General features: G+C 37.1%; 1 protein-coding gene across 1 annotated transcript; it reads left to right on the top strand.

The window, feature by feature from the left end:
• Positions 1-2021: 2021 nt before the first annotated feature.
• AGGF1 (angiogenic factor with G-patch and FHA domains 1) lies at positions 2022-25964 on the top strand. Its single transcript, XM_062019202.1, has 14 exons — positions 2022-2345; positions 3052-3148; positions 4453-4658; positions 5511-5657; positions 7058-7246; positions 15882-16236; positions 17854-17965; positions 19161-19212; positions 21437-21538; positions 21894-22059; positions 22298-22380; positions 23390-23517; positions 23968-24067; positions 24851-25964. The coding sequence occupies exons 1-14, from the start codon at positions 2175-2177 to the stop codon at positions 25049-25051; spliced, it is 2109 nt and encodes a 702-aa protein (XP_061875186.1). The 5' UTR covers positions 2022-2174; the 3' UTR covers positions 25052-25964.
• Positions 25965-26957: the final 993 nt, after the last annotated feature.

Here is a 26957-nt window from a genome sequence, read left to right as displayed (position 1 = left end):
TTGGGCAGAGAGGAACCTGATGAGGTTCAACAAGGACAAGTGCAGAGTCCTGCATCTGAGGAGGAACAACCCCATGCACCAGTACAACTAACCATGAACCAGCAATGTGCCCTCGTGGCCAAGAAGGCCAATGGCACCCTGGGATGCACTAAGAAGAGTGTGGGCAGCAGGTCGAGGGAGGTTCTTCTACCCCTCTCCTCTGCCCTGGTGAGGCTTCATCTGGAGTACTGTGTCCAGTTCTGGGCTCCTCAGCTCAAGAGATACAGGGAAGTGCTGGAGAGAGCCCAGCGCAGGGCCACCAAGATGATCAGGGGACTGGAAGATCTTTCATACGAGGAAAGGCTGCGGGAACTGGGGCAGTTTAGTCTAAAGGAGATGAAGGGGGGATCGTATTAACACCAGTATTTTAAAACTGTATGTCAATAGGGATCTCATTAACATTTACAAATATCTAAAGGGTGGGTGTCAGGAGGTTGGGACATCCCTTTTTTCTGTAATAGATAGCAACAGGACAAGGGGTAATGGGATGAAGCTGGAACACAAAAAAGTTCCACTTAAACATAAGAAAAAACTATTTCACTGTGAGGGTGAGGGAGCCCTGGCACAGGCTGCCCAGAGGGGTTGTGGAGGCTCTTTCCTTGGAGGTCTTCAAGACTCATCTGGACATGTTTCCATGCAACCTGATCTAGGTGAACCTGCTTCTGCAGGGGGGTTGGACTAGATGATCTCTAAAGGTCCCTTCTAACCCCTACCATTCTATGAGTCTATGATTCTATGATCTACACAAAATACTGACATTATTTCAAGTAGTCAGCTGAGCACTTCCTGTAACGGTGGTGAATTATTCAAGACATATCTGCTAGTAGACATATATTCCATGCATGCAATACATTCCCTATTGTCAGGACTAAAAACTATCAGGCTATGAGCTACTGTGATGTTCTTGTTTCTAGAAGGAGGTACAAAAGTGACAAAGGATAGCATGTTTATAGTTTGTTAAGAACTGAGCAGCGTTGTGCTCATCTATGATTTCTGTTAAGAAACGTTCAGTCTGTGAAGTAAAGGTTTGAAAATTACAGTATTAGCATGAGGCTGCAGGTGTTTAACCTTCAGAATCCTTTGCAGTTTCTTCTACAGATCCCAGCAACAGACGCTGCCCCAGGACTGGTATCTCTGCGATTCTCAGTACGGATTTAACACAGCAGCCTTGAATGCTTCTCAAATGGCTACTTTTGCAATACTCCATGCACAACAAAATCTAGCCAGGATACAAAGTGGTTTCCATCAGTAAAAAAACCCACAAAAACAAACCAAGTAACTCAACATAGAATCATAGAATCACAGAATGGTAGGAGTTGGAAGGGACCTTCAGAGATCATCTACTCTAACCCCCCTGCAGAAGCAGGGTCACCTAGGTCACACAGGAACATGTCCAGGTGGCTTTTGAAGACCTCTAAGGAAGGAGACTCCACACCCTCCCTGGACAGCCTGTGTCACTGCTCCGTCACCCTCACAGTGAAATAGTTTTTTATTTAAATAGAACTTTTTGTGTTCCAGCTTCATCCCGTTACCCCTTGTCCTGTTGCTAGTACTACAGAAAAAAGGGATGTCCCAACCTCCTGACACCCACCCTTTAGATATTTGTAAATGTTAATGAGATCTCCCCTCAGTCTTCTCTTCTCCAGACTAAACAGCCCCAGTTCCGCAGCCTTTCCTCATACGGAAGATGCTCCAGTCCCCTGGTCATCTTGGTGGCCCTGCGCTGGACTCTCTCTAGGATGATCCCAAGTAAAACTGTGGTGTAGTTTCGTGCAAGGGTGTACGTGCTCGATCGACTTTGCACGCTGCCCTGCTTTACGGGTGGAACACCGGCTCCTTCTCTTGCCCCTCAGCGCTCCTCAGCTCCGGGCCCGGCCCGAGTGTCACCAGGCAACCGCAAGCTGGCGTCGGCGCACGCGCGCTCGCCGCGCCACTTCCGGTTGCACTCCGTTCCTTCCGGGTCGCGCCGCGGGGAAACTTTCTGGTTGCGGGAGACGGCGGCGCGTGGTGCCGGTGCCTGTGTCGGGCGGGCGCCGCGGCCATGGCCGCGGGCAGCGGGAAGGGCCGCGGCCGCCGCTGCTTTGTCCCACATTCCGGGGCGCGGCTGGCGGGCGGGCGCTGAGGAGCCGGCGGGCATGGCCTCCCCGTCCGACAGCGAGCAGCGGGCTCTGCGAGAGCGGGTAGCGGCACTGGAGGCGGACCTGGGCTCCTGCAGCGAGCAGCTGCGGCGGGCGCGGCGGCGTCTCCGCCGCACCGAGCGCCTCTACAGCGAGGCCCGGCAGGATAGTGAGGCGCTGAGGAGGCAGGTGAGGCTCCCGCCGCGGCAGCTGCCCCCCCGGGCCTCGCTCCCCCTCCGTGCCGGGCGAGGTCCGTCCGGCATCCCCGCTGCCGGTATCCCCGGTCGGGCTCCCACGCCGGGTGTGCCACCCCGGCCTTGGCAGCGACTTTAGCGACCGCAGAATCGGTGCTGCTGCAGCTGGCTCGAGTTTGCTGCCCCGAGTCAACTGTCGGCTCGAAGGTGCTGCTGGTGGTGGGCAGGACTATAATGTCTTCTTAGCCAAAAAGTTGCTTTTGCAGTCAGAAGGCAAAACTGCGTTTAGCAGAAAGGAAAAAGCTTTAACAAAGCAGACATGGTAAAGGATGAGTGGAAGAATTGTCCCATGGATGCTTATGGCAGAATAGGGGCGTTTCGTAAGTGCCACAGTTCATCACCACAGAATGGTGGTTATTGCTTGAAATCAGCTTTTCAGGGTGGCCGTGTTAAAAATAATCTTGGCTATGTTTTTTCTCCCAAGTTCTTGCCTTTATACCCTTCATGAGCAGAAATTATGGTTTTCATTACGCTAACTGTTCAAGTAGAAAAGTCTTCTGCTGAGCAAAAATCCATTTAAATGCTTATGCTGCATTTGTGATTTGTTTGAGTTACAAAATGTAAAATAGGCTGGTACTCTTTTCTAACATAGACTCCTAAAATGCAGTATTGTGCTCAATAACATCCTGTTTTTCTTTCAGGTTGAGAAACTCACTAAGGAAATCCATAACAGGGAGGTGAAAGCTACGTCTAGCGTAGAAGTACAGACAGAAGACTGTACTGCATGGTCACAAGGAGGTAGGGAGGATGATGATTGCTTAAACATCTAGAACAGTATCTTATATAGTGAATTTTTAAAAATATAAAATACATGTCGAGTCTGTATGCTTAGCTGCATTAAACTCTGTAACCTGACATTGTGTTTCAAACTACTTCTTATTGAAGCCATTCCATTTGCAACAGTGTATAATATAGCCTGAACCATAGCAGAGTTCATACCATAGTACTGCTACATAGTAACCTCATACATTACACACCTGTATGTTTTACCAATTTTTAAAATACACTAGAATAAGGCAGAATTTGCTCTGTAAGAGTAGAATAAATTCAAAACAGAGACACCACCTAATAATTGATTTTCATTAGTGTGTGTTTGGTTACTTTGAGTCAGCTGTCCTGACCACTCTCCCTGCCAGCTTCTTGTACCCCCCAGCGCACTCACTGGCAGGGCAGGATGAGAAGCAGAAAAGGCCCTGACACTGTGCCAGCACTGCTCCACAATAACCAACGTATTCCTGTGTTATCAACAATGGTCTCAGCACAAATCCAAGACACAGCTCTGGGCCAGTTACTAGGAAGAAAATGGACTGTAAATGAATCAGGGCAGTTAGACTACTTACCTGCATAAATTCCAGTTTAAAATTTAGGATCCTGTCCTGGATTTGCCTTGGATAGTTTTATTCCTAGTAGCTACTACAGGGCTGTGTATTGGATTTAGTTTGAGAATAATGTCGATAATGTACCAGTGTTTTAGTTATTGCTAAGTAGCACTTGTCCTGAGTGCATGACTTTTCAGTTTCCTGTATTTTGCCAGTGCACAAGAAGCTGTGAGGGAGTGTGGCCATGATGACTGACCTCAACTAGCCAAGGGGCTCTTCCATACCGTAGGAAATCATGCCCAGTATATATACTCTGGAGGGAGTTGATGAGGGGGCAGTGGTGGATGGCTGCTTGGGAGTGGTCAGTGAGTGATGAGCAATTGCATTGTATGTCACTTGTGGGGTTTTGTTTGGGGTCTTTTTTTTCTCTCTTTTTTTATTGTATTCCTTTTTATTATTGCTATTATTATTACATACATTTATTGATATTATATTTTATAGCATTTTAGTTATTACACTGTTATTGCCTCAGCTCGTAACTTTTACTTGTTTTTTGATTGTCCTCCTCATTCTCAGGGAGGGGGCAGGAGTGAGCGAATGAGTAGCTGCCCACATGGTGCTTAGTTGCAAGATGGGGTTAAACCACAAATACTTAAATTGCATTGTGTAAAAATTATTGCTTTGCTAATTTAAGCCACTTCAATTTTTCTTTTTCCCTTGCAGATTATTATTACTATGAAAGTTATTACAATTGCACTGATCCTCAAGACTGTGCATCTGAAGTGCCAGTACAGCACAATCACGGGACTGAAGGCACGGAGCACAATTCCACAGAGGAATTACAGACAGGACTTGATCTTCCATTAAGAGTGGATAGCACCAAGGTTGCTGAAGGTGGAGGAGAGGACAATTGCGTCCAGAATTCACAGGTTATAGAACTGTTAGGAGTTTTACCAGTTTTGATGTCAACACTCTTATTAGTATAGAGCACACTAGAGTATATGAGTATAGACTCATTTAATTTAAAAGATGTGCTTTTGGTCTTTATGTCATTGTATAAAGTGATTATTTTGTGGTGATGTGGTGCCGATAGTAGCAGACAAACATACTTGTGCTTTGAAACTAGTTCTTTTTGTAGGATGTTTCAAGTATAAGACAATCCAGGATTTTAAAATTTTTTTTTAAATGAAAAAGACACTTTCTAAAACATGTCCTCTGTAGCCTGGAAGCATGGCCCTTTTTCAGCAGAGTATGTTCAATATGGCCATCCTGGCTATCTGCAAGTGTACTTTTTTTTTTTTTTAATCTTCATTGATGGAAGGAGACAACATATAAGGAGGAAAAGGTGTTGAGTGGTTTTGTCTTACTGTGTGATTTTTTTCCCTGCCTTCCATCCTTCTGTTAGATCACTCACTTCATCTCACATGCTTTAATTGATATTTTGCCTTAACATCTAGCAACTGGAATGGAATGAAGAGCAGAAATCTATTTTGTGAATGTGCTGAAAAGATACTCACTATGTGTATTTTAATTGTGAACCACTTTTGAATGAAGACTGAGGACATGAAAGGCATCAGATGAAGTATTGGTCCCATTGAAATCAATAGGAGTTTATCAGTAAACTACAGCTAAGTGTTTGCCTTCATGTTTAATAGTTTTTGAAACAATCCACATTCACAGAGCACCCATTTGTTTTATTTAAAATAGGGCACTGTAAAATGTTAAAGAACCAAGAAGGTTCTCTTTAGAAGAAAAATTAATTTATTTCTTTCTGGTGTCAGGAAGCAAAAGATACTTCAGCACCAGAAGGATCTTTGGCAGAGAGCTTGAGAGCTGCTGCAGAAGCTGCTGTTTCACAAACTGGATTTATTTACGATGAAAATACAGGAATGTATTATGACCATAGCACTAGATTCTACTATGACTCGGTAAGGAATATTTCCAAAACTCTTGGTGATTTTTCTGAATTGCAAAAGGTTTTGTAGTAGAAGTTGGTGTGAGCAAAGAACTAAGATCCAAGCTGACTTCTTGATCTTAAAATCTTGTTACTGAAGATGAGAAGTAATGGAGGCTTGATAGTTAGTTGTTAAATTATTGCAGTTGAATTAAAGATACCAGGCTAAGATATGAATTTAGATTTTCATTCAGTTCTGTTTGTCTCAGATCTTTAACTTGCTTGGCATTGTGGAAATTGTGTACTGTAAAGTTGCTCTGTAACTCTTCCAAAGTTAAAAGCTTTATCTAAAAGATAACTTGTTTTGAAAGAACAGATTGTGAAATTGTCAGTGGCTTTTCCACAGTGAAAAACACGTTGAGAGAAAATGGGTGAAATACTTGCACTTTTATTTGAATACTATTTCCAACCAGTTTTAAAAAAGATGTTACGCAATGGATCAAACTTTTGTAATGGTTCATTGCTTCTACGTATCTTTTGTAAGAGAACGTTTGGGGAGGCTTTCTATGTGTCATAGGAGGTATATGTCTTTGTACGTGCATATATAGGTAGGTACGTACATTGTCACAAGTACCAGTGAAACTACTGTGTTGAAAACAGCTTTTGTTTGCAGCATTACATTCAGATTTTTTTTTAAATGTACATGGTACACAAAGTTATTTCTTTTCATTTTTAGGGATGTTGCTGGACCTATTTTTAAAATTTTGAATTATTCCATTGCTTTTGACATCCTTTGTGGATACATAAACATTTGGGGGTGTAGATTACCGTTAATAGTACAGTTACACAAAAGATGATACTTGTATTTACTTCAGCAGCTGTTCTGCTTTACAATAAACGTTCTTGTATTTGGTTTACTGGCAAGATTTTGGTAGTGGGAACAGAGGCTGCAGAGGCAGAAAATCACAGCAACATCCTACTCCTCATCTCCCTGTGCCACTAATGTAGGGAGGAGAGAGGCACTGGAGCTGGGAATTGTGGTTTAACCCCAGCTAGCAACTAAGCACCACACAACTGCTCGCTCAGTCTCAGTAGGATGGGGAGGAGAATGAAAAAAGAAAATTTAAACTTGTGGATTAAGATAAGAGCAGCTTAGTAATTGAAGTCAAATATTGCAATAATTGTAATGAAAAAATAAAACCCAAGAAAGACCAGTGATGATCTTATTTTCTTCTTCCCTCCCTGTTGAGTAGGGAGATTCAGAGAACAGCTGAATAAACCCCTAGTAGCCAGCCAGGGTCAAGGGACAACAGTTTAGTGTTTTAGAATATTGTTTTTTAAACTTGGAAAGTGGTTCTTTATTAACTAGGCATTTCTGTGAACAAGTTATTTATCAAAGTGATGATAACATTGTTCTTCATGTTTCTTACAAAGGAAAATCAACTGTATTATGATCCAGCGACTGGAATTTATTATTACTGTGATGTGGAAAGTGGCCGATACCAGTTTCATTCACGAGTGGATCTGCAGTCTTATCAGGCCTCTGGTACTCAGTACACCAAGGATAAAAAAGGGAAAAATAAGAGAAAAGAAAGAAAGCGGGTTACTGCAGATGAGTATAAGGTAAACTTAGGACTGACATATAGAAAATGCAAACCATGTCTTTATTTTCATGATGCAATTTATGAGTTACAGAGTTTGGTTTTTTGTAGAGGATGCATACTCATTTTCAGGAGGACTCGAACATCTTCAAACTACACAGAGCCAGTTGCTAACATGTAATTAGTGTTTATATAATTTTCCCATTGGATGACTAAGGACTAGTTTTTTTAACTCAGATCCTCTCACTTTTTCAGTGGATTTTTTTTTAATTATAATACAACTGTATAGATTTTTTAAATTGTCAGTGAAGCTCTCAGATGAATAAGCACACTAGAATGAATACAGGATAATGTGTGGGCAGGATTTACATCAGAAATTCAATGTTACCTCGGTGTCTTAGGTTTGGGGTTTTGGTTTGAGGTTTTCTTGTTGCTTTCTTTTGTTTGTGTTTTTAAACTCTTTTGATGAATCAAAAAAAAAAAAAAAAGACTGAAGATTTTTTAAAACTTTCACACCCCCCACCCCTTCTCTGTGACTGCATTCCAAAACTTGTTCCATGGACACTTTACTGTATCTCTGCCATCATTTGGGATTGATGAAATGTCTGTGAAGTTCTAATTCTTTGCACATTACGCTCTCCTGTTGATATTGTATTTGGTCAGTATGGTTTTGTTGTCCACAGTGTGTGGATAAAATTCGCATCTTAATAAATGCCTATTGTAACTGACTTGTGTTTGAAGTTACAAAACACATAAGTTCCTTGCTGGCGTTTTTTTAGTGCCAGGGAAGCATACTGTATAGTACATAGTGACTGCATTGAAAAATATTGCTCTTGAACTCCAGAACTTGTATTGTAACTGCAGCTATTAAACTTCAAGAAACGTTTTCTTAGTGAATGTTAGTTTTGAATCAAACTTGGATAATCCTATTCTGTGATTCATTATTTAAGATTTAAATGAATGTATTGATTTCTTTAGTTCACAGTGCTCCTTAGTTTGCATTTTTTAAAGCCATTGCTTTAACCATTGCATAATTTCATTATGCAGGCCTCAGTGAAGCAGAGTGATTGAAATCTGAAATAGTTACATTAACGTACACATACTCTTACATTGTAGTTATGTAGCATCACTACAGAATTTTTAAACTCTGTGTCAGGAGTGAGGTCTTCTGAAAGATTTGAAATTAGAAACTGCTTACTGTAAGAACCAGTGAAGGTAGTTTAAATAAATACTTGATCAATTACAGGTTTTATACATAGATTGAGGTTAATGTGGGAATTTCTGCTCTTTGAGAAAACTTAATGTGGACCATTCTGTTCTGAAAGTTTGAGCTGGATACTTAACAACACTGAGAAACCATTAGTCTTAAGAGTGGAGAGCTAATACAGTTGAAGCTAGGAGTTTTACTATCAAAGTTCTTGACGTCCTGTGTGCAACAACTGAATTAACATTCTGCTACTCTCAAAGTGCATTTTTAATACAGAACTTTATTTATTGTGTGTCAGGAAAGCATCATGGAAAGCATATAGGAATAAACTTTTTAATACAGTGCAATTAATAATTCTCTTAAATTTAGTTCTGTAATTTTAGAACGGTTACATACTGACCTAAATCAACAAGGAGATTTGTATAAGTTCTGTGGCATGTATACGCTGACATAACCAATAATGCTGACCACTACTAAGGATCTTATCACCATCCACTTCTGTATTCTGATTATACTTGAAAGAGCCACTATAGCTTATTTTGTATTGACAATGTATTTATATAGGTGATCTTATTAACAAATCTTTTTTGTAAAGCTTGCACAGTCACAAGGTAGCAGGTAAACATCTATTTTTTCTGATGTGTTTTATTGGTAGTGAACTGAGTATTTTGCTTTACTTCTGAATTAATTTGTTTGACCAACAAGATAACAGAAAAAAAACTTTAAAACACATACTACACTGCACAGGTCTTTACATCTGTGAACAGTAAGTGAATGTTAGTGTCATAGTAAGAATCAAGACCTTTTCCTTTTTTTCTAAACAAAAGAGAGACTACAAAGTGAAATTTTGAAATAATTACTCTCAACTTTAAATTTCAAAAACAATGCTTTTTTGTCAGTGCACTTTTATGTGGATGCACTTTTACATTTAAAAAGACAAAACATCTTATTGTCATAATTTATGTTGCTGAGTTAAAGTACTTGATCCTTGTGTTATGGTTGTTAATCATAAGAAATTTGTTCCTTAGCTTAAAAAACCTGTTAGAGAACTGGAACAATCGTTTTTAAGCTGCACAACCCAGTTTGTAGATGCCTTATATTTCTTGGCATTATTATTGTTACCCAGTTTATTCTGGTAGCGCTAATTAATTCTTGCTAGTTGTTGTATTATTTGGAGTTTTTTTAGCCTGTGAATATGTCTGGTTTTAAGTAGAACTTTATAGTTGAAGTGTTGCCTATTGAAATACTTTACTGCACACTTATGTCAAGCTTTTTCCATTTTCCTTCTATTCCCTCTTCCAGTCTTGACAAAAAAAAAATAGAAAATTAAAATAAAACCTGTCCCTGAATAAAATTAAATCTTGAAATTGCAACACTTATTTTGGAGATTAGTGCTTCATTATTTCTTTTCCCATCTGGTTATTAAGTTGTGCTGCTAGCCTGAAAATTGCCTCCAAACATTACTTCATTTCTTCACTAAAATAGCTTTTCCTCAGCTTTATTTTTAATACAGCCAGTATAAGTAGGAGAACGACTTATTTTATTGTGTGATCTGTGGACCATTGAAGTCTGATTCTGGGAATATGTCATATGCTCACTGAACATTATATTCCTGGGTGCAGGTGAGGTGTTTTATAAGAGTGTGTATGTGAGGTGGAGGAAGACAGCGAGTAGTACTTGCAGACGGAACCTTAAGCACATCAAACACTTGTTAAACATGTTTTCTCTCTTTTCTTTTTTAGTTAAAGGACTACATGTAGACAAGTATTGATAAATATTTAGTATTACTTAAACGTTACCAAATACAAGAAACGAGGAAGTTTAGCAGTTGTGTGTGTCAATTATCACAGCAAATATTTCTGTATAGGCAGCACTGGTAGCTGCATAGCTTTTACCAAAATTACATGTGATTTTTGAGTGACTTTATTTAAAGCAAAGTTAATATCCTTTTAATCTAAAAAAGGTCATAGCTGAGCCAGTCTGTTAACTTTCTGTTTCCGGTCACAGGACGGTTTTTAAGTTGCAAGTTAATTTGTAGCTATTACAAAGAACTTGATGTACTCAGCTATCTTACATCTAGTATCTGTACCTATTAAGTTGGAGTGCTTAACACTACAGAAATGACAAGTGTATCATCTGTAAATATTGTAGCGTTCTTGAAAAAGCAATATAAGTCTCAGAATCTAAAGCTTAAAATTATGTTAAAATATTATTATATATTATACTCTTAATAAACTAAATTACCAAACAAGAAAATGCTAGTGAGTGTCTGCTAAAATGAATGGACTTCTAATTGACAAACAGTGGAAGGGAAGTTGCATGCTTACTGTCTCCTGTGAAATGTTACTGATCTATACAAAAACTTTCTTTAAATGCATTCTTTCTTTTCAGTAACCAAAATTCTATATTACAAATCATCTTCTTTTGAGTTTTGAAGCTACGCATTCTGCTCACGGGTTTGCTTTTAATCAGGAATTTTATTTGTTAGGATGAAGTATTGAATAGCCACTTACATAAAAGAATCCATGGAATACTTTGGGACTTTCAGACGTATAGTTCAGTTCTGATGCCTTTTTACAGTGATAGACTGAAAAAGTGTGGAAAGAAGTAGTACTATGTCTCCTGTACCAGAAAAACATTTAAATTAATACATTTGGAAAAGTTTGTGGTGTTTTTTTTTTTTTTTTAAATAAATCTCAAACTGGCCTAAATAATGATGTGATCTCTGACCTGATATGTAGATCCAGCACTTCCACACAGGGTGGAGAACACACTATGTGCCATAGTGAACATGCAGTTCTAGTTGCTGGATTGAGGCCGTTAGAAATACATAGCAAAATTTAGATGCAGGGTCTGACATAAGCCATCTTTTTCCAGAAATTATTTTTTCTAGTTTATCCTTCAGCTTTTGTCTACTAAATTTTATTTCAGCGTGGTGCTCAAAATTCACTTCTGCTATAGTTTTCTGTTATAAACACATCTGAGCTACTTCTGTAGGAGAGACAAGGCTTTTGTAGCTGTATGTCTTGTAAAGCTCCTGAATCTGTGATTTTTTTTTTTTTTTTTTTTTTGTTTTTTAAATAATATGTAGTTTACTTTTTGCTGATAGTCATCCCAACTATAGGTATGTCAGTTGACAGAAACCATTTCTAATTTGAAGATTTCTTCTTTTGGAGTGGCAGCTTCAGGTAAAGGTAGAATTGAGACTTAAAACACATCAGTCTATGGATGTTAACCTTTAACCCAGTAATTTTTATTAAATGCAAACAGCTTTCTAGTAGTTCATGCTTAGATACTTAGTTTCCTAAAATAATTAATAATTTTTTGGAAGCTGTTTGGGCAAAGTCCTCTGCAATGTTCATCTACAAAGCACCTTTTAAAATGTTTTTAAATATTGTGTAAGTAAACATCTGAAGAAAACTTTGATGTCATTCTAGAATATTTGGAAAGAGACATGCTTAGCATGACTGTATTAACAGAAGAGTCTTGGCTAAACAAACCATGCATTCTTTAGGAAGGCAAACTTATGTTTCTTGCATTTCAAAGCTATATATAAAATGACCTTTTTTATGATGAAGAGCTTTACTCTCTTTCAGGCTTTTAATTAGATTTTTTTTTTTGCATCAGAAATTCTAGTATTGTGCAAGAAGACAGTGCCTGAAGTGTGTGTAAAACAGTGCTAGCAAGTGAAATTTTAGTCATCTGAGTGAAAAAGCTATTTTAAACTGTTTGAAAACTGTTTCTTTAGTAAAATACCAAATTTAAGATTAATTTTTCAAAATGAGAGAGTTGATGTTAAAGATCTAATACTTAGCCCTTTAGATGAGAGAATTGAATACCCATCGTTCCTTTAAATCACCTACTGAACTAGCAAACCAAGAAGGAACAGACTGCATATTTCTCAAAAGTTGTATTTGTACTCATTTGTGTTTTATAAAATGTTTTGTTTTAGAAAACAAAGCTGTATAAACTGCGCATATCTTAGAATTAAGTGGAATTAGATGCTCACAATAATTTTGAGATTCTAACTTGTAGGCATGGTGAAAATTTGTATAAAGATGCATATCAATCAGGCATAATATAGAAAAATGTGGAGTTTCAAAAGACAACATGTCTTTCTCTGTCACAGTAAATACTATAGTTAAATGTTTAAAATGTTTTTAATTTTTCATGAAAAACATTTCAGTGACTGATCATTTGTGCATATCTTGTAGGTAGGCAAATCTGCACTTCAGAAGGTTGTTGTAATCAGAAGTTTGTGGCCTATTCTTTATAAAGCAAAACCATCAACTCAAGTCACATAACTATGATTTGAAGTTTTTATAAGGTCATTTCTCATGGGTTACATAAAAATCCTGATTTCACTTGTACCTTTGACTATCTTTATCAGAGGCAGAAATATGAACCAGCTCAGTCCTGTAGGTAAGAAATGCTTTATTATGAATTAGGTTCATCCAGCTCATCTCAGTTTTACTCGTGCTGAGAGAAAAGCTAGAGTACCATAAGCTAAGTAGCGCTTATCTTTAGTGAAAGACTTCTCAGTTTCCCATGCTCTGCCAGTGAGCAGGTACACAAGAAGCTGGGAGGGAACATGGCCAGGAATAGCTGAACTGAACTAATCAAAGGGATGTTCCATACCACAGAACATCACACCCAGCATATAGACTGGGAGAGTTGGCAGAGAGCAGGAGATCACTGCTTAAGCATCAATCAGTGAGTGGTGAGCAATTATATAGTGCAGCATTTGTCTCTCTTGGATTTTGTTTCTCTGTCATCTTCTTTTTCATTACTATTATCATTATCTATTCTATTATTATTGTTATTCTTTTTTATCATGGTCATTTTTTATTGTGGTCTTTTCTGATTCTCCTGCCTATCCCACTGTGCTAGGGAGGAGTGAGCAAGCAGCGACCTCTAGTGCTTAGTTGCTGCCTGGGGTCAAACTGTGACAGTTAGGCAAAGCAAAACACAAAAGAATATCATATCATGCTGTCACATGGTTATAATGAGTACATCCTTACATACTTTGTGTGTTATACCATGAGTTTGGGCTGAAGAGAAAGTTAAATATCCTGCATGGAGAAATCAAACTTATTGCCAGTGTTTGTTACATCATTCAGGATGATATTTTTTTCCTGTTTTCCAATATGGATGCAAGGTATTCAATGCTATTTGCTTAGTTACACTTTCATACGTGCTACACATGTTTTGTGTTAGTGCCAGTAGTCATACATGATGGAAAAGGATTTTTTCAACACAAGTAAAGATTCCCTCAAATGCTATAAGAATACATTCAGCATCACCAGGCCTAATGTTCAGACACCGTCGAGGTGTCTATTTTAATACAGATCTGTGAAATCATAAGCTACTCAAAATCCATATTCTTTAGGAATGCAGTTTTGAAATCATCAATTTTGTACAAGGATTTCTAAATGCAAAGATTACATTTTTAGTAATACTTAACTGTTTAGTTGACTTGCTTTTGTAAGAGTTGATTGTAGTGATAGTGAGGAAAAAAAATACACAAACTACTGAGAACAGGCTTAATGGCTTTATTTGCAGAAGATATGTACAGAACCTTTGGCCTCTTCTAAGAGTGATTTTTTTTTTTTTTTTTTTTATTCCTGTTTTCTGAGAACAGAGAGTCTACTCTTCAGTAGCCACACTTTAAAGCAATATCTTTTTATTTTCTAATTTAAAGTATCTGGAATAATTAGCAAAACGGTTATCACTGGATTCACTGTGGAGAAAGAGATGAGTGGTTGGAGCATTATACTTGGGCATCAGCACATCACAGTCATCTGTTGCTTTGCCTCATTTGTGGTTTGAGCAGACCATTTAGTTTCTCTTTTTTTCAGATAACACTAGTAAAACTTTCTTAGTTTGCAGCACTATGGGAAGAAAAAACATTTCGGACTGCAGAGTGCCTTGGTATACTTGGTATTGATCTTACATCCATACCAAACAAAAATTTAGACAAAGCTAAAACAAAGATAAAAACACTGGAAAAGATCATTGTAAAAGCAAAAATCGGCTTTGCCAAAAGATTTTCTGATGGAATAAAGTATAATGTGTATGAACTGTGTAGTCTTACTTTTGGCAGGATTATTATGTCTCTATTTAAAATAAGCATTAGGCAGTGACCTTACAATTCTGTTCCTCCTAGTTCCAATTCTGAGGGAAAGGCTGGTGCATTATAGAAAAATGCTAACCAAACCAGTAGTCCTTCAGTTGAAGCATGAGATCTTTTAAAAATGCAGGTTATTCCCGAGAATCTGCTGTCTTATTGAAAATGTTTCAGAAGTACACTGTAAAGGCCCATGAGCAGCATGACTGCTGGGCTGATAAGAATTCTTGGGTTTGTCTTACAGCTATGCTAAGGACAAGTTTTTACAATTCTGAAAGGTAAAAGTGCTTTAATTTCTGTCATATAACATTCACATTAATTCATCTGTCTTTAATTGTGAAATACTCTGTAGAGAAAGATGTAAAATACCCTGTAATGAAAAAAGTGACGGAAGTTTTTTTATTTTAACTGCTATGTAGCAATATTTGGTACCAATCATGGCCATTGAATACATTCATTCTGAATCCAATATGACAAATAACTTTAAAATCTGAGATTTTTTTTTTTTTTTTTCATTTATCCTTTAAAGCCATTTGTGGGGGTTTTTCTCCAGTTTGTTTCCTTCATCTCCTTTTTCCCCTTCATCCTACCAGCACTGCCCAATCTAGGGATACCAGACTGAGAATTACATTTTCAAAGTACTCTGGAAAAATTAATATGGAAGTTTATATTTCTCAGGGTTTTTTTGGTTTTTGTTTTTTGGGTTTTTTCTGATGATGAAATCATGTGGCAATGGAAGAACCCACAGTGATCTGATCTGTCTGGTATTCAGTAGAGAAATTTATTGCAGTAAAAAATGGATTGTCAGTTGAATTGTTCCACAAAGCATAAATAAAACTTAAGTTTTCTACTGTATCTTGATGAAAGACTGTGTTCAATTCACAATTTTGAAAGGAGGGAGAACAATTGATGAAGATCAATTAAAGACATTATATAAACAAATTGCAAGAATTGAGTAAGAAACGGGCAGAAATGAGTGTCATAAAAACAAAACTGGAAAATATTCAAGATACTGTTGTATAATTTTGGAAGTAAGGACAAGGATCCTAAGTTTTGTGTCAGAAAAGAGGAAGGAATAAATGGGAGTTTAGAAGAGGAGTTCAGTCACACTTTCCCAGATTGTATTAGACATGATTGATTCCATGTGAAATGTTTCTATTAAATGTTCTGTTGGCTATGTGTGCAAAACTTTCTGGAAATTTTACCATTTCTTAATAATTGTAAAAGTAATTCTTCCTGGTGGAGAATTCACTTCCAGCCTGACAGCAGACTTTAAAATAACTCAATCTGTAAAGAACGTAACATTCTATAACTCCCCTCCAGGATCTGGACACAGAAGAACAGAAACCATCTAATAGTCTGAATTGCTTTTCCACTACTGAGCAGGTAAGTTCTACTGAAGAAGAAGAGTCTCCAAATCTAAGAAAGAAGACTAAAACGGACAAAAAGCCACGAAACAGTCTAACAGCCAAAGAATCGTTTTCTACAGAGAGTATAAATTCACACTCACACAAAAGTACACCAGATACTGCAGCATATACAGATGACAGTAGAACAGCAGACACAGAGAGCGAACCAGAAGAAGGAGAAATTACAGATTCTGAGTGTGAAGCCTACAGCAGTGAGTATGAAGTAACAAGTGAAGAAACTGCTGATTCAGAAGACTCGGAAAATGAAGGTGAATTATTGTGGCTTTTATGTGTGATATTATTGTATTTTTCCAGGAGCCCATAGAGAACAAACTATGAGAAAACAATTTTTTTTTTTTTTTTTAAAGTGGCTTGAGGTACTTCAAATTTAAAAGTGCTGTGTGTTACCAGTATTTACTTCCCTGTCTTTGCTTTCACAGCTAGCTGCAAGTATTGGGGTTCCATAAAAGCTGTCAGGATATATAATGCCTTGTGCTTGTGTAGAAACCTCAGTGGTAGAACAAGATTTGCTTCAATGAGGATAGTGACAAAGGAAAGACAATCAATTGCTAAAATAAAGGTTGTAGAACAGAACTCAGAAATTCTGTGTGTTAACCCACTTCAATTAATGTATTTCTGAGACTGTTCATCAACAGTTATAATTCAGTGTACAATGACTGCTGCAGTGGAAAGGATGGCATGGAGTACTTAGTAGTATTTGAAATCCTATTTTGTGTGTATCTAGTGGCAACATGTAAGCTATAGGTATAGAGAGGAAGCCTGTATGATGCTTTGTACCAAAGAATGTGTTCTCCTACCTCTTGAAGACCTCCTCAATAACCAAATGATCTCTTAAAACACAAAATCAAACAAAAAAAACCAAACAAAGCCCACAAACCCAAACAAACAGAAAAACCCAGTGAAAAGCTTGATGAAACCAATTGAAACTATGTATATGCAAAGGATTTTCCAAATCACAGAATGAAATTAAACTTACAGAAATCAGTACTGTAGTCTGTGCCCTGCTCACAGTTAAATAGTCCACTTATTTATGTTGTTTTTGTTACTTTACTCACCTACTCAGATTCTAAGTGATTAATGTCATTCAAAATATGCTTGCTACTGTCAGGTTTTCAGATTAAATTTCCTTCTTTTACTATTTTCTAATAATCAGTTCTGTAATAATGCTGGAGTAATAAAAACTGAATACAATTTCCTCATAGTACCTTTTCAGCTAGTGTCATCCCACCTTACTGTGTCTATTCCTAGCTGAGACCTTTGGAGAATGTTTTGCAAATGTCTATCCAAGAACAGTATTCATACAGCTGTTAGAATATAATTACTTAACAGATACTGAGCCAAAAAAACATATACATCTGTAGGCTCATCTACTATATTTTATCCTCTGTTTTGGCTCACAGAGCTAGAAAAAGTAAAAACTAGTAAAAACACATTTGACATAGAAATTATCAAATACAAAGTTCTATATGCATTAGGTTTCTGATGTGGTAAAGAGGCTCTGCTGCCTTTTCTCAAAGCAAAATTGTGTTCTAATCTGTTACAACTAATGAAGCATAAATTTATAATATGTTGGTAAGTTCTGTGAATACATTAATATATTGCTGTAACTGAACAGTTGTGTACATGTACATAACCAGAATTGGGAAAACATTTTTAATACTTCAATGTGCAGTCAGAAAGCCTTTGAAACAGTAGTCTCATCAAAGTTATCTCTCAGATGTGCTTATGCAGTTGTTTTTCTGAAAGTTGCATAGGATTCACCCAGGAAATGCTGGAATGTATATCAGTTGTTTGAAAAATATGGACCATAGGGGTAAGACTGTAATTTGTTGGTATTAACAGTACTTATATTTTTATAATTACAGATAAAGAAAAGATATGGCCTCCTTGTATCAGAGTAATTGTAATAAGATCACCAGTTCTACAGACTGGATCACTTTATATTATTACAGCTGTGAAACCTGCTACAATTGGAAGGTAAAACTGAACCAAATTTCTTTTTTTATAAATGTATATGTGTATATATATATGTGTGTGGTTGTGTGTATATATATAAAATCTGAAACTGTACCTTGCTTTGAGAGCTGAGGAAGCCACTTGGTATTACTTACCCATACTCTTGATGCTTGTTCTTCCTAGCATGCAGCAGTTCTGAAGTACTCTTGAGTTAGGTTAGCCTATAGTAAGAAATTTCAGTTATATTGTGTAACTTCATGCTTGTGCTATAACAGCATAAGCAGTTAAGGGTGCTCACAAGTCATGAAAATTTGTTAGTGATAACTTCATTTTGTATCAGTGTCCTAATGGCAGAACAGCTGCAAGTCATTGTTTGAAAGCTGTTAATCTCTAGAAAGTAAACTTTCTTTCTAGGCTACTAACATAACTTTTTAAGAAACATAAGAACGCACTGCAGAAATTCAGGATCACAAGGAAACATATTCTGGACTTCCTTGCATATTCAAATTCCAGTAGAAATCCAGTAGGTTCATTTTTAAATAATAAGTATTGAGTTTTGTGTTAGCCTATATGAATTCTTCTGGATCTAATATTAAAATTTAAAAATCTGTTTTGTGATGAATTAACGACCAAGCAGTGCTTTTTTTCCGTACTTGTGGAACACATTACCCCTTTTCAGCTGCTTTTGTCTAGTCCTGGTAGATGTGTTTCCATTTGATCTTGCACTTGAAGTCCTTTAGATAAATTTATGTATAAAAAGGTGACAATTCTGCTTGCCATTTTTTTATCGGTCTTCTGCAAGCTGCATTGCTTCTTTATCCCCCAGTATGAGAAACGGATGCATAAAATCCCTCATACTGCAGTGTGTTTGACAAATATAGAGATTACTCTTACATTACCTGTATTACCTGCCTAATGCCACCAAGAATTCAACTTCACCATGGAAGACTGATGCCAAGGTGTACCGAAGTGCCTTAAGGATGCAAAATTTAGACTATTATTTACAGGCTTTGTGTGAGTATAAAAGTTCAGATAGAAATAAAAGCTGATATTTATATTGTGTGTATAGCCACATGGTGGCTTACACCTGTAAAACTCCCTAATAGCTCCAAAGAAAAACATGGTGTTGATGTTCAAGTGAAATACTCTCTTTGTAAGCCACTTATTAGATCTGTTTCTGCTTTGTTCTGATTTACTTATCAACTTGCCTTTCCAGAGAAAAAGATGTTGGACATACACTTCAGATTCCTGAAGTTGGAGTCAGTAAGGTAAGTCTCGTTTCTATCTGTGGAAAGGTAGGTCAGCATATCAATGAATCTTTAGATTTTAGAGCTTTAAATTTTGCAAAGTCACAAAAGAACTTTTAGAATGAGATGTGGATTTAGCCACTTTTGAAGTTATAGAAAGGAAAGCATATACAGTATTTTACCAAATGGGAATTTAACACAAACATCACCATGATTTGAAAGACTAGAAAAGGTAATTTTTTTTTAATTGGAGTTTTGCTGATACCCAGTGTAATGCAGTGTAAGAAAATTAAACTTTCAGCCTTGAATCTCTGAAGTTACTGAACTTGATGAAAACTTAGTACTCTGTTCAGTGCTAATGGTATATAAAATACTGATGTCAGCTGTTTAGAACTTTGTCAAAGTAGTCTAGTCCTTGCAGTTGAGCTCAGAGCGATAGATTTTATCTTATGTTTCTTCTATGCAACTGTATAAGTATGTAAATCATGTTCAGGTTGTCTGAGAATTTAAACCGGGATTTCTTTCAGTGACACACTGTAATGGAAAATTTTTCTCTGGTTGAGAAAGATTAGAGATAAAATATGGTCTGCTTTGCTAACTACTTTAACATGGACGATAAATACAGCACTCTTAATAAAAGAAAATTTATATTGACAAAGATACCTCATTAAAAAAATTATTTAAATATTTGCAAATGCAAGTATCTGAAGTCTGCTCTACTTTGTCTGTTTCAGATGATAGTTCACATTAATCAGCCATGTACTATATTTAAAAGATGCATAGAAGAGTTGCTGAGAGATATGGTTTAGTTTAGTGATGGGCTTGGCAGAGTCAGGTTAGTGGTTGGACTCAATCTTAAAGGTCTTTTCCAAGTGTAATGATTCCATAATTCTACATTTCACACTGAACAATTTCCAAAGCAAATGTTTCCCTGCCATTAATGACATTTTCAGGCATGTGTTTGAAATTAAGTGCATAAAGAAACTAAAATACTTTTATTTTTCTGTAACATTACTATTTTAGTACTTAAGGAGTACCTGACAGTTTATATAAGAAGTTGTTTCACTTTGCAGACAAGGAATCAAAGGCAGGAAGATAAATGACGTGCATGTGTAGAAACAGAAAGTTAACTACCAGTGTGTTTTCCTCACTATTCAGTTAAATGCTGAAGTGGTCCACAGGTATTGCTTCTCTTGAGTGTCAGATTTAGCATCTTTACAAGTTTGGGTTTATCGTATTCAATAAAACAGAGGAAGAAATTTACTGAATGAGTTGGTTAGTTTCAACTGTTATGGGGCTGTTCCTGTTGTAAATGCTAGCCAATCTACAAGATGTTGTTTTGATTTTTTTTTAATTATTTTTTAATTATTGAATATGTAGCAACTGCTCTTGCACCAAGACAGGCTGTTTTGGGTTTAAGTCAATACTTTTTTCCCAGATTAACTCTTGGACTTTTTTCTTCCTCCACTACAGCAAAAGGGATCCTTGCTTGTCAAATTTGAAACTCAATTTTTTAGGCTTCTGAGTTTTACTGGAGTCATAGTAGGCCACAAAAATTGATTTTTTGTTTGTTCAGTGGCCCTTTTTTCGAGGTAGTGTGACTTTGGCCAGGAGTTTTGTTTTCTCTGATCTATGTGGGTTTGGGAGCAATACCTATATAGAATTACAACAAAACAAACAAATTAAATTATTACTCTTGATATCACAATGTAAAAGGAACAACAGGTGATAGCACATCATTCTGTCCTGGGCATGAAGATGCAGGTGAAGGTGGATTATGTAAAATTTACAAAAACATGGGGCATTTAAGAAGCTATTTCAGATATGAGATACCAAGTAACCTGAAGCTGTAGAATGACATCAGATTTTTGTTTTAATTGAAAGAGAAAAAGATGAGAATGCTGTAACATAAAAAGGTTTTTTTCTGTTACAAGAACAGTTAAAAATGCTGTATTCCTGAATCTTGCAGTCCTTTAAGTAATGCATACTTGCCACATTGGAACTATATATTTTTTCAATATTTGAATCACTTTATAGTCAAAACAGTTATATTAGTATACTTTAGCTCATGCTGTTGTAGCACATTCATTTACATTGCACATGGATGAAATCATAAGCTGTGTAATACTTAGAGCCATTCATTTCAAGACCTCAAAAGGTATCCTGAAATGTTACTTTAAAATAGCATATAAACTGTGAATTATTTGCTTAATATGAACATTTAACGTATATTTCTGTTTATCAGTTCCATGCAGAGGTATATTTTGACCACAGTTTGGAAAGTTATGTTCTTGTGGATCAAGGCAGTCAGAATGGAACAGTTGTTAATGGAAATCAGATTCTTCAGGTGAGTACATGTTGTTATAATGTGGTGTACATTAGATAAAACTCTAATCATGTGGTCATTTAAAATGTTATGGCAAATAACTAATATCATCATTGTGTGGCTTCATTCATAGATTACTCTTCTTTGTTTCCTTCTGGTTTTGAGGCAACTTTCAATACTTCATGTTTGGTTTATGCTAGGAAAAATCTACTGTGTTTGCAGTTGCTAGGATGAAATATGCACTGTAGTTAAATACTTGCCTGCATTTGAGAGACCAAACTGAATTTCTAAATTATGAGCAGTTTTCATGAAACAGAGTTCACACTCTCCATTTGTAACTAATTAACATGGCAGACAAAACTTTCTTTTGCTGTAGCCTAAAACAAAATCTGATCCCTACATCTTGAGGCATGGAGATGAAGTGAAGATCGGTGAAACTGTCCTTTCTTTTCATATACATCCTGGCAGTGGCACTTGTGATGGATGTGAACCAGGACAAGTCAGAGCACATCTTCGTCTGGACAAGAAAAAGGAGTCTGCTGGTCAGTTATGTCATGGATTTTTATTATGGCTTTCTACTTTGTAAACATAATAATTACTTAAGTTTTCTTACCATTTTCTTGTCAACTGGGAATAGCTCTAAAATACATAACGTGTTTTCCTCATGGTATGTGTGTCAATGCATAGTAATGTTGGAATAAAAATTCTCACAGTTGTCTTATGTTTCAAAACATTGTCACGTTGTTAATTAGAAATCCAATTCTGTGTTCTTTGTTGCAGTTTGCCCAGCACTTAGCAAAGAAGAGAGAGAGTTAGTCAGAAGAAAAGCATTAAAGCAAATACGGGTAAAATATGGCTTACAGGTGAGTTTACAGTAGTAGTTGGTAAGTGTTTGAAGTCTAGGTCTACTTTGTTATTCCTATTTTAAGTTGCAGACTTTGGCAAATAAGGAAATTTTTCAAAGGCACATAAACTTGATCCTGGTAGTTTAGCTCAAGATTGTCTTTTGTACACTAAATAATAATTATTTACAAACCTCTTAAAGAGAGAGACGATGGTACCAGGGCATGAAAATTCTGTTAAAAGTTTAGGAAAAGACATCCATTCCTATGTGTACAAGATTTCTAATCTCTTTTGGGTTAAAACTTCTTAAGACTTATCTACTTTTATTTGTATAAATTCACTTTGCACTGAATTGCAGTGCTATCGTTTATTTGGAAAAGAGGAATAATGAGCAGCTGAAAAAACAATAATAAGAACAGGGAAATTAAGTTTTTCTTTAAAGTCCATTTTGTCATAGAAGAATGCCAACATGAATGTGTAGGCAACACAGTACATAAAGTATTCAAGTTACTTATGTTTTAGAGATGATCTTAACTCTGGGGTTACATCTACCACTTGTAGTATCTGCGTAGAAAAGAATGCCATAATTTCTCTCATTCTTCAGCTACCAAAATAATATCAGTACAGAGTCTATACACATGCTTACTTCTGTTATTGATCCTGAAGAAACAGTTGCTGAGGAATAGGCTAAATGTTTAACCAAAAACCCAATGACATGTCCATGTGGTTTTCCGCTTAATGTGGACTGATTGTTTCTTTGATTGTTTCAAGATAGGACTCGAGAATCTGTAAATTTATTTACAGCCTCTGTGAAATAACAGATATGGTAATATTACATTATGTGGTGATGGCAATAAGGTATCTTACTAGATACGGCTGTAAAGTAAGGAACTACTAAATGAGAACTATAGTTTTTTATTACAATTAATGAAATAGGCTGAAGCTGCCTTACTTTTGGGGGGAAGCAGTGAAACTGTCAAGAATAAAGCATTTAAAGGCTGCTTTCTCTGTCTTGGTCTGCTTATAAAGAACACAAAGTACGAAGAGAACAAAGCAGTCAAGAATCCAAAATACAAAGACAGAGCAGGAAGACGCAGAGAGACCGTTGGAAGTGAAGGAACCTTCCAGAGAGACGATATTCCAGCTTCTGTTCATACGTAAGTTTGCTTGGTGGGGGGGAAGAATCCTCTGTGTCCTTCTCTAGTGGCAATACTAGACTACTAGTAGCAATAGATAATAATAATGAACAATAATATAATACTAGTAGCAATACTTCCTTTTCCCTAGTGAGTCAATTACCACCCACCTATGCTGTATCTTTTAACCCCTAAAGTAAGGGAGTATTTCAGGAGGAATTTTAAGAAACTTGATATTACCAGAGCCTTGAAATAGCATTGGGAGCAGAAGATACTTGTGGAAGAACTTGCAAAAGGTAGCACTAGAGTTTTCTGGATATCTCTTGATGGAAGTTGGAAGACCATGGTGCTTGAGTCCTAGTTTCTGGAGCAGAATAGGCATAAACATTTCTGTGCCTCAGTATTTGAGTAGAGAGCCTATCCATTTTATTAACTCTTGCTTATCAGTTGTCTTGAACTTTTTTTTCAAAGTGAAATCAGCAACAGCAATAAAGGATATAAAATGCTGGAAAAGATGGGATGGAAGAAAGGGGAAGGCCTGGGCAAGGATGGTGTTGGTATGCAGGATCCGGTAGGTCTTTCTCACTTTTACTTGAAGAAAAAAAGGACTGAGAAGTGTGTTTGCAGTTAAAAAATGTCTAGTTGCAAGCCACTATTCACTTGAAACATTTCAAAGTCCTGGCTGGGGAGGAACAAACTCAAATATTTTTTTACTTGATTAATGATGTATTTTGAAATTTTTCAACATTTTTATCCCTTCAGTAGGGAATGAAAGTAATGCCCATGTGTGTTGGAAAGCTAAGTAAGGGAGGACCAGCAGCTTTTAGCCATCAAATGAATAACCTCATATTTGAATAAGTCTGGAAGAAGATTGAAATAGTTTTAAGTGATGTGAATTCAAGAGGGTTTATGGTGGAATTCTTCACTTTTCTGAGACTGATGTAGCACAAAAATCAAGCTGGATGAAAGGCCGTGAGAGAGGAAAAGCTGGCTGAAGTCACTGTAGCCACCAAGTTCTGGCTCTCCATGGCAGCCATACTAGTTTCATTTTTGTCATGACAGATACATTATCTTTTGGCAGTAGTGTTGCCCAGAGCCACTCCATATCTTTTGTTTTCAAACTACCTAGTACTTCTACTAATGTCAGTGGCAGTGTCATTCAGCACTACAGATCCATAGTTCTAGATGTGGTGATTTCACACGTCATTTTAACAATCCTTTAGATGTCCATGTGTTATCTAATAGTGCTTAAAGAGAAGTGCTTGGGGAGGGGGGTGGAAAATTGCCATCATAAATTATTATTTATTTAGAATACTTAACTTGCAGTTACAACAGAGTTTAACGTATTTGACAGCTCCAACTTCAGGTACACAAGACACATGCAGGTTTGGGTACCACTAGACCAGCTTCAATTGAAGATGTTCAGATGATCCAGAGCATGAATAAGAAGAACTGGGATAAAGCAAGAGAAAGGTTTGCTGAAAACTTCCAAGAACCTAAATCACAAAAGGATACACTAAAGATTACACCTTGGGTTAGAGAGACAGTAGAGTAAAGTATCTGGTCCCACAGCAGGGTAGTTCCTGTGTGTAAATAGTTGGGAGAGAATTTATTTTTATTCTTTTTCTTTTGCTAAAGCAGTTTGGTGATATGTAACATACACTTGTGAACAAAAATTACCAACTCTGTGTTTACTGTAGTCCTTCATGCTTTTATAAAAACACATTTTTAATAAGAAATGAGTGGAATTTAAGGGGATATTCAAATTTAAGTACTTGAAAGTGATTCTCATCATGAGCACGAAGTTTCTTCAGTTGTGATTTTAACAGCATTCTTCATGGAAAGAAAACATCTGTTAAATATGACACCTTTAGTGTTTGAACAGTAGTTTAAAAGCAAAATGCAACAAACAAACAAAAAACCAAAATCCCCTGGACCTCTACTTACAGAGTATCTTGTTGCCATTTCCTTTTTTCTGTGTTTATTCATGATTGTCATGATTGCTCTTTGCTCAGCAAGGGGTACAACCCTCTTCAGTTTATACAGTTCAGTACTAGCTATATGCCTCAGCTTACCTTAGGGGAGGAAAAATCTTGGGTATTAAATGAATAATCATTACTGTTCAAAAATAAATACTATATTCCATGAAATAAACTACCAGCATTGGTGAAGAAACAATGTTCAGAGACAGCTTGTGGGATAATTTTCTTCTGTGAAGAACGTTAGAGATTTGTTCAGTAAATCTGTATCATACCTTTAAAAGAGGAGGTATGTTTAGAAAACTGGTGTCTGTGTGTATTATTTATTAACTTCTTGTTCTGATATATCCATTGCTGGCAATGGAGTTTATGCCAGAAAAAACAAACCCAACCACAACCCATTTTTGGTGGGGAAGGATTGCCAAATAGAAACTAAAAGCTTGGTATTTACTGAATGTTCCTAAATACAATAAATCTTCATCAATTTAATCAGTGTGCTTCTTGATACTGACTTGTGCATACGCTGGATAGGAGTCCTCTTCTAAAATGTGAAAAAACTTAATCCCGTTTTAGTCAAGTTAAAGTTCTGATACTTGTCCAAGTAAAGGAAACTTGGTGGTCTCATATGCAGGTAACTGTCAAGCACTGTTGAGTGAAACCAGAAGTTGCTATTTATCTTTTTAGATGCTGTGCTGGGTTTACCTTGCTTGGATGCCAAGTGCCGAAACTGCTCTATCACTCCCCACCCTTGGCTGGATAGGGGAAAGAAAATCTAATGAAAGTCTTATTATATTTTGCTCAAAGCCACATCAAAATAGACTCAGCTTTGGGAAATTAGCTTAATTTATTGGCAGTCAAATTGGAGTAGGCTAATGAGAAACAAACTCAAATCTTAAACTGGCTTATTCTCACACCCTTCTTCCTCAAATCAACTACACTTCCACTTCTCTACCTCCTCCCCCCACAGCAGCACAAGGAGGTGGGAAGTGGGTGTTATGGTCAGTTCATGTTTCTTGCACTCTTTTCTCAGGGAGGAGTCTGAGGTTCCTCCAGTTGGAGACAGTCACCTACAAACTTTCCATGGGCTGCAGTCTTTCAGGAACAGACAGCTCCAGGGTGGCCCCCCCCCACCACCAGCAAACCTGATCTGAGGTGGGCTCCTCTTCTCTGTCCATAGGTTTGCAGGTCCTGCCAACAGCCTGCTCTAGTGTGGGTTTCCCATGGTGTTAGAGCCCTCTTTGAACATCCCACCACTTTGGTGTGAGGTCCTTCCCTGGCCATGCATGGATTTCTGTGGCTTTCATGGCTGCACAGGAATCTCTGCTCCAGCACTTGCAGCTCCTTCTGCACTGGCCTGGGTGGCTGCAGGGCTGTTGCTCTCACGTATTCTCACTCCTCCCTCCTCCTGCAGTTTTTCACCTGCACTGTAACTTTCTTCCCTCTCTCAAATGTGCTGTCACAGAGTCGATGACACGGTCACTG

The sequence above is a fragment of the Colius striatus genome, chromosome Z (genome assembly GCF_028858725.1).
Source record: "Colius striatus isolate bColStr4 chromosome Z, bColStr4.1.hap1, whole genome shotgun sequence".
NCBI classification, from domain to species: domain Eukaryota; kingdom Metazoa; phylum Chordata; class Aves; order Coliiformes; family Coliidae; genus Colius; species Colius striatus.
The sequence above is the reverse complement of the archived record's forward strand: the minus strand, read 5'-3'. Positions and strand labels throughout refer to the sequence as shown.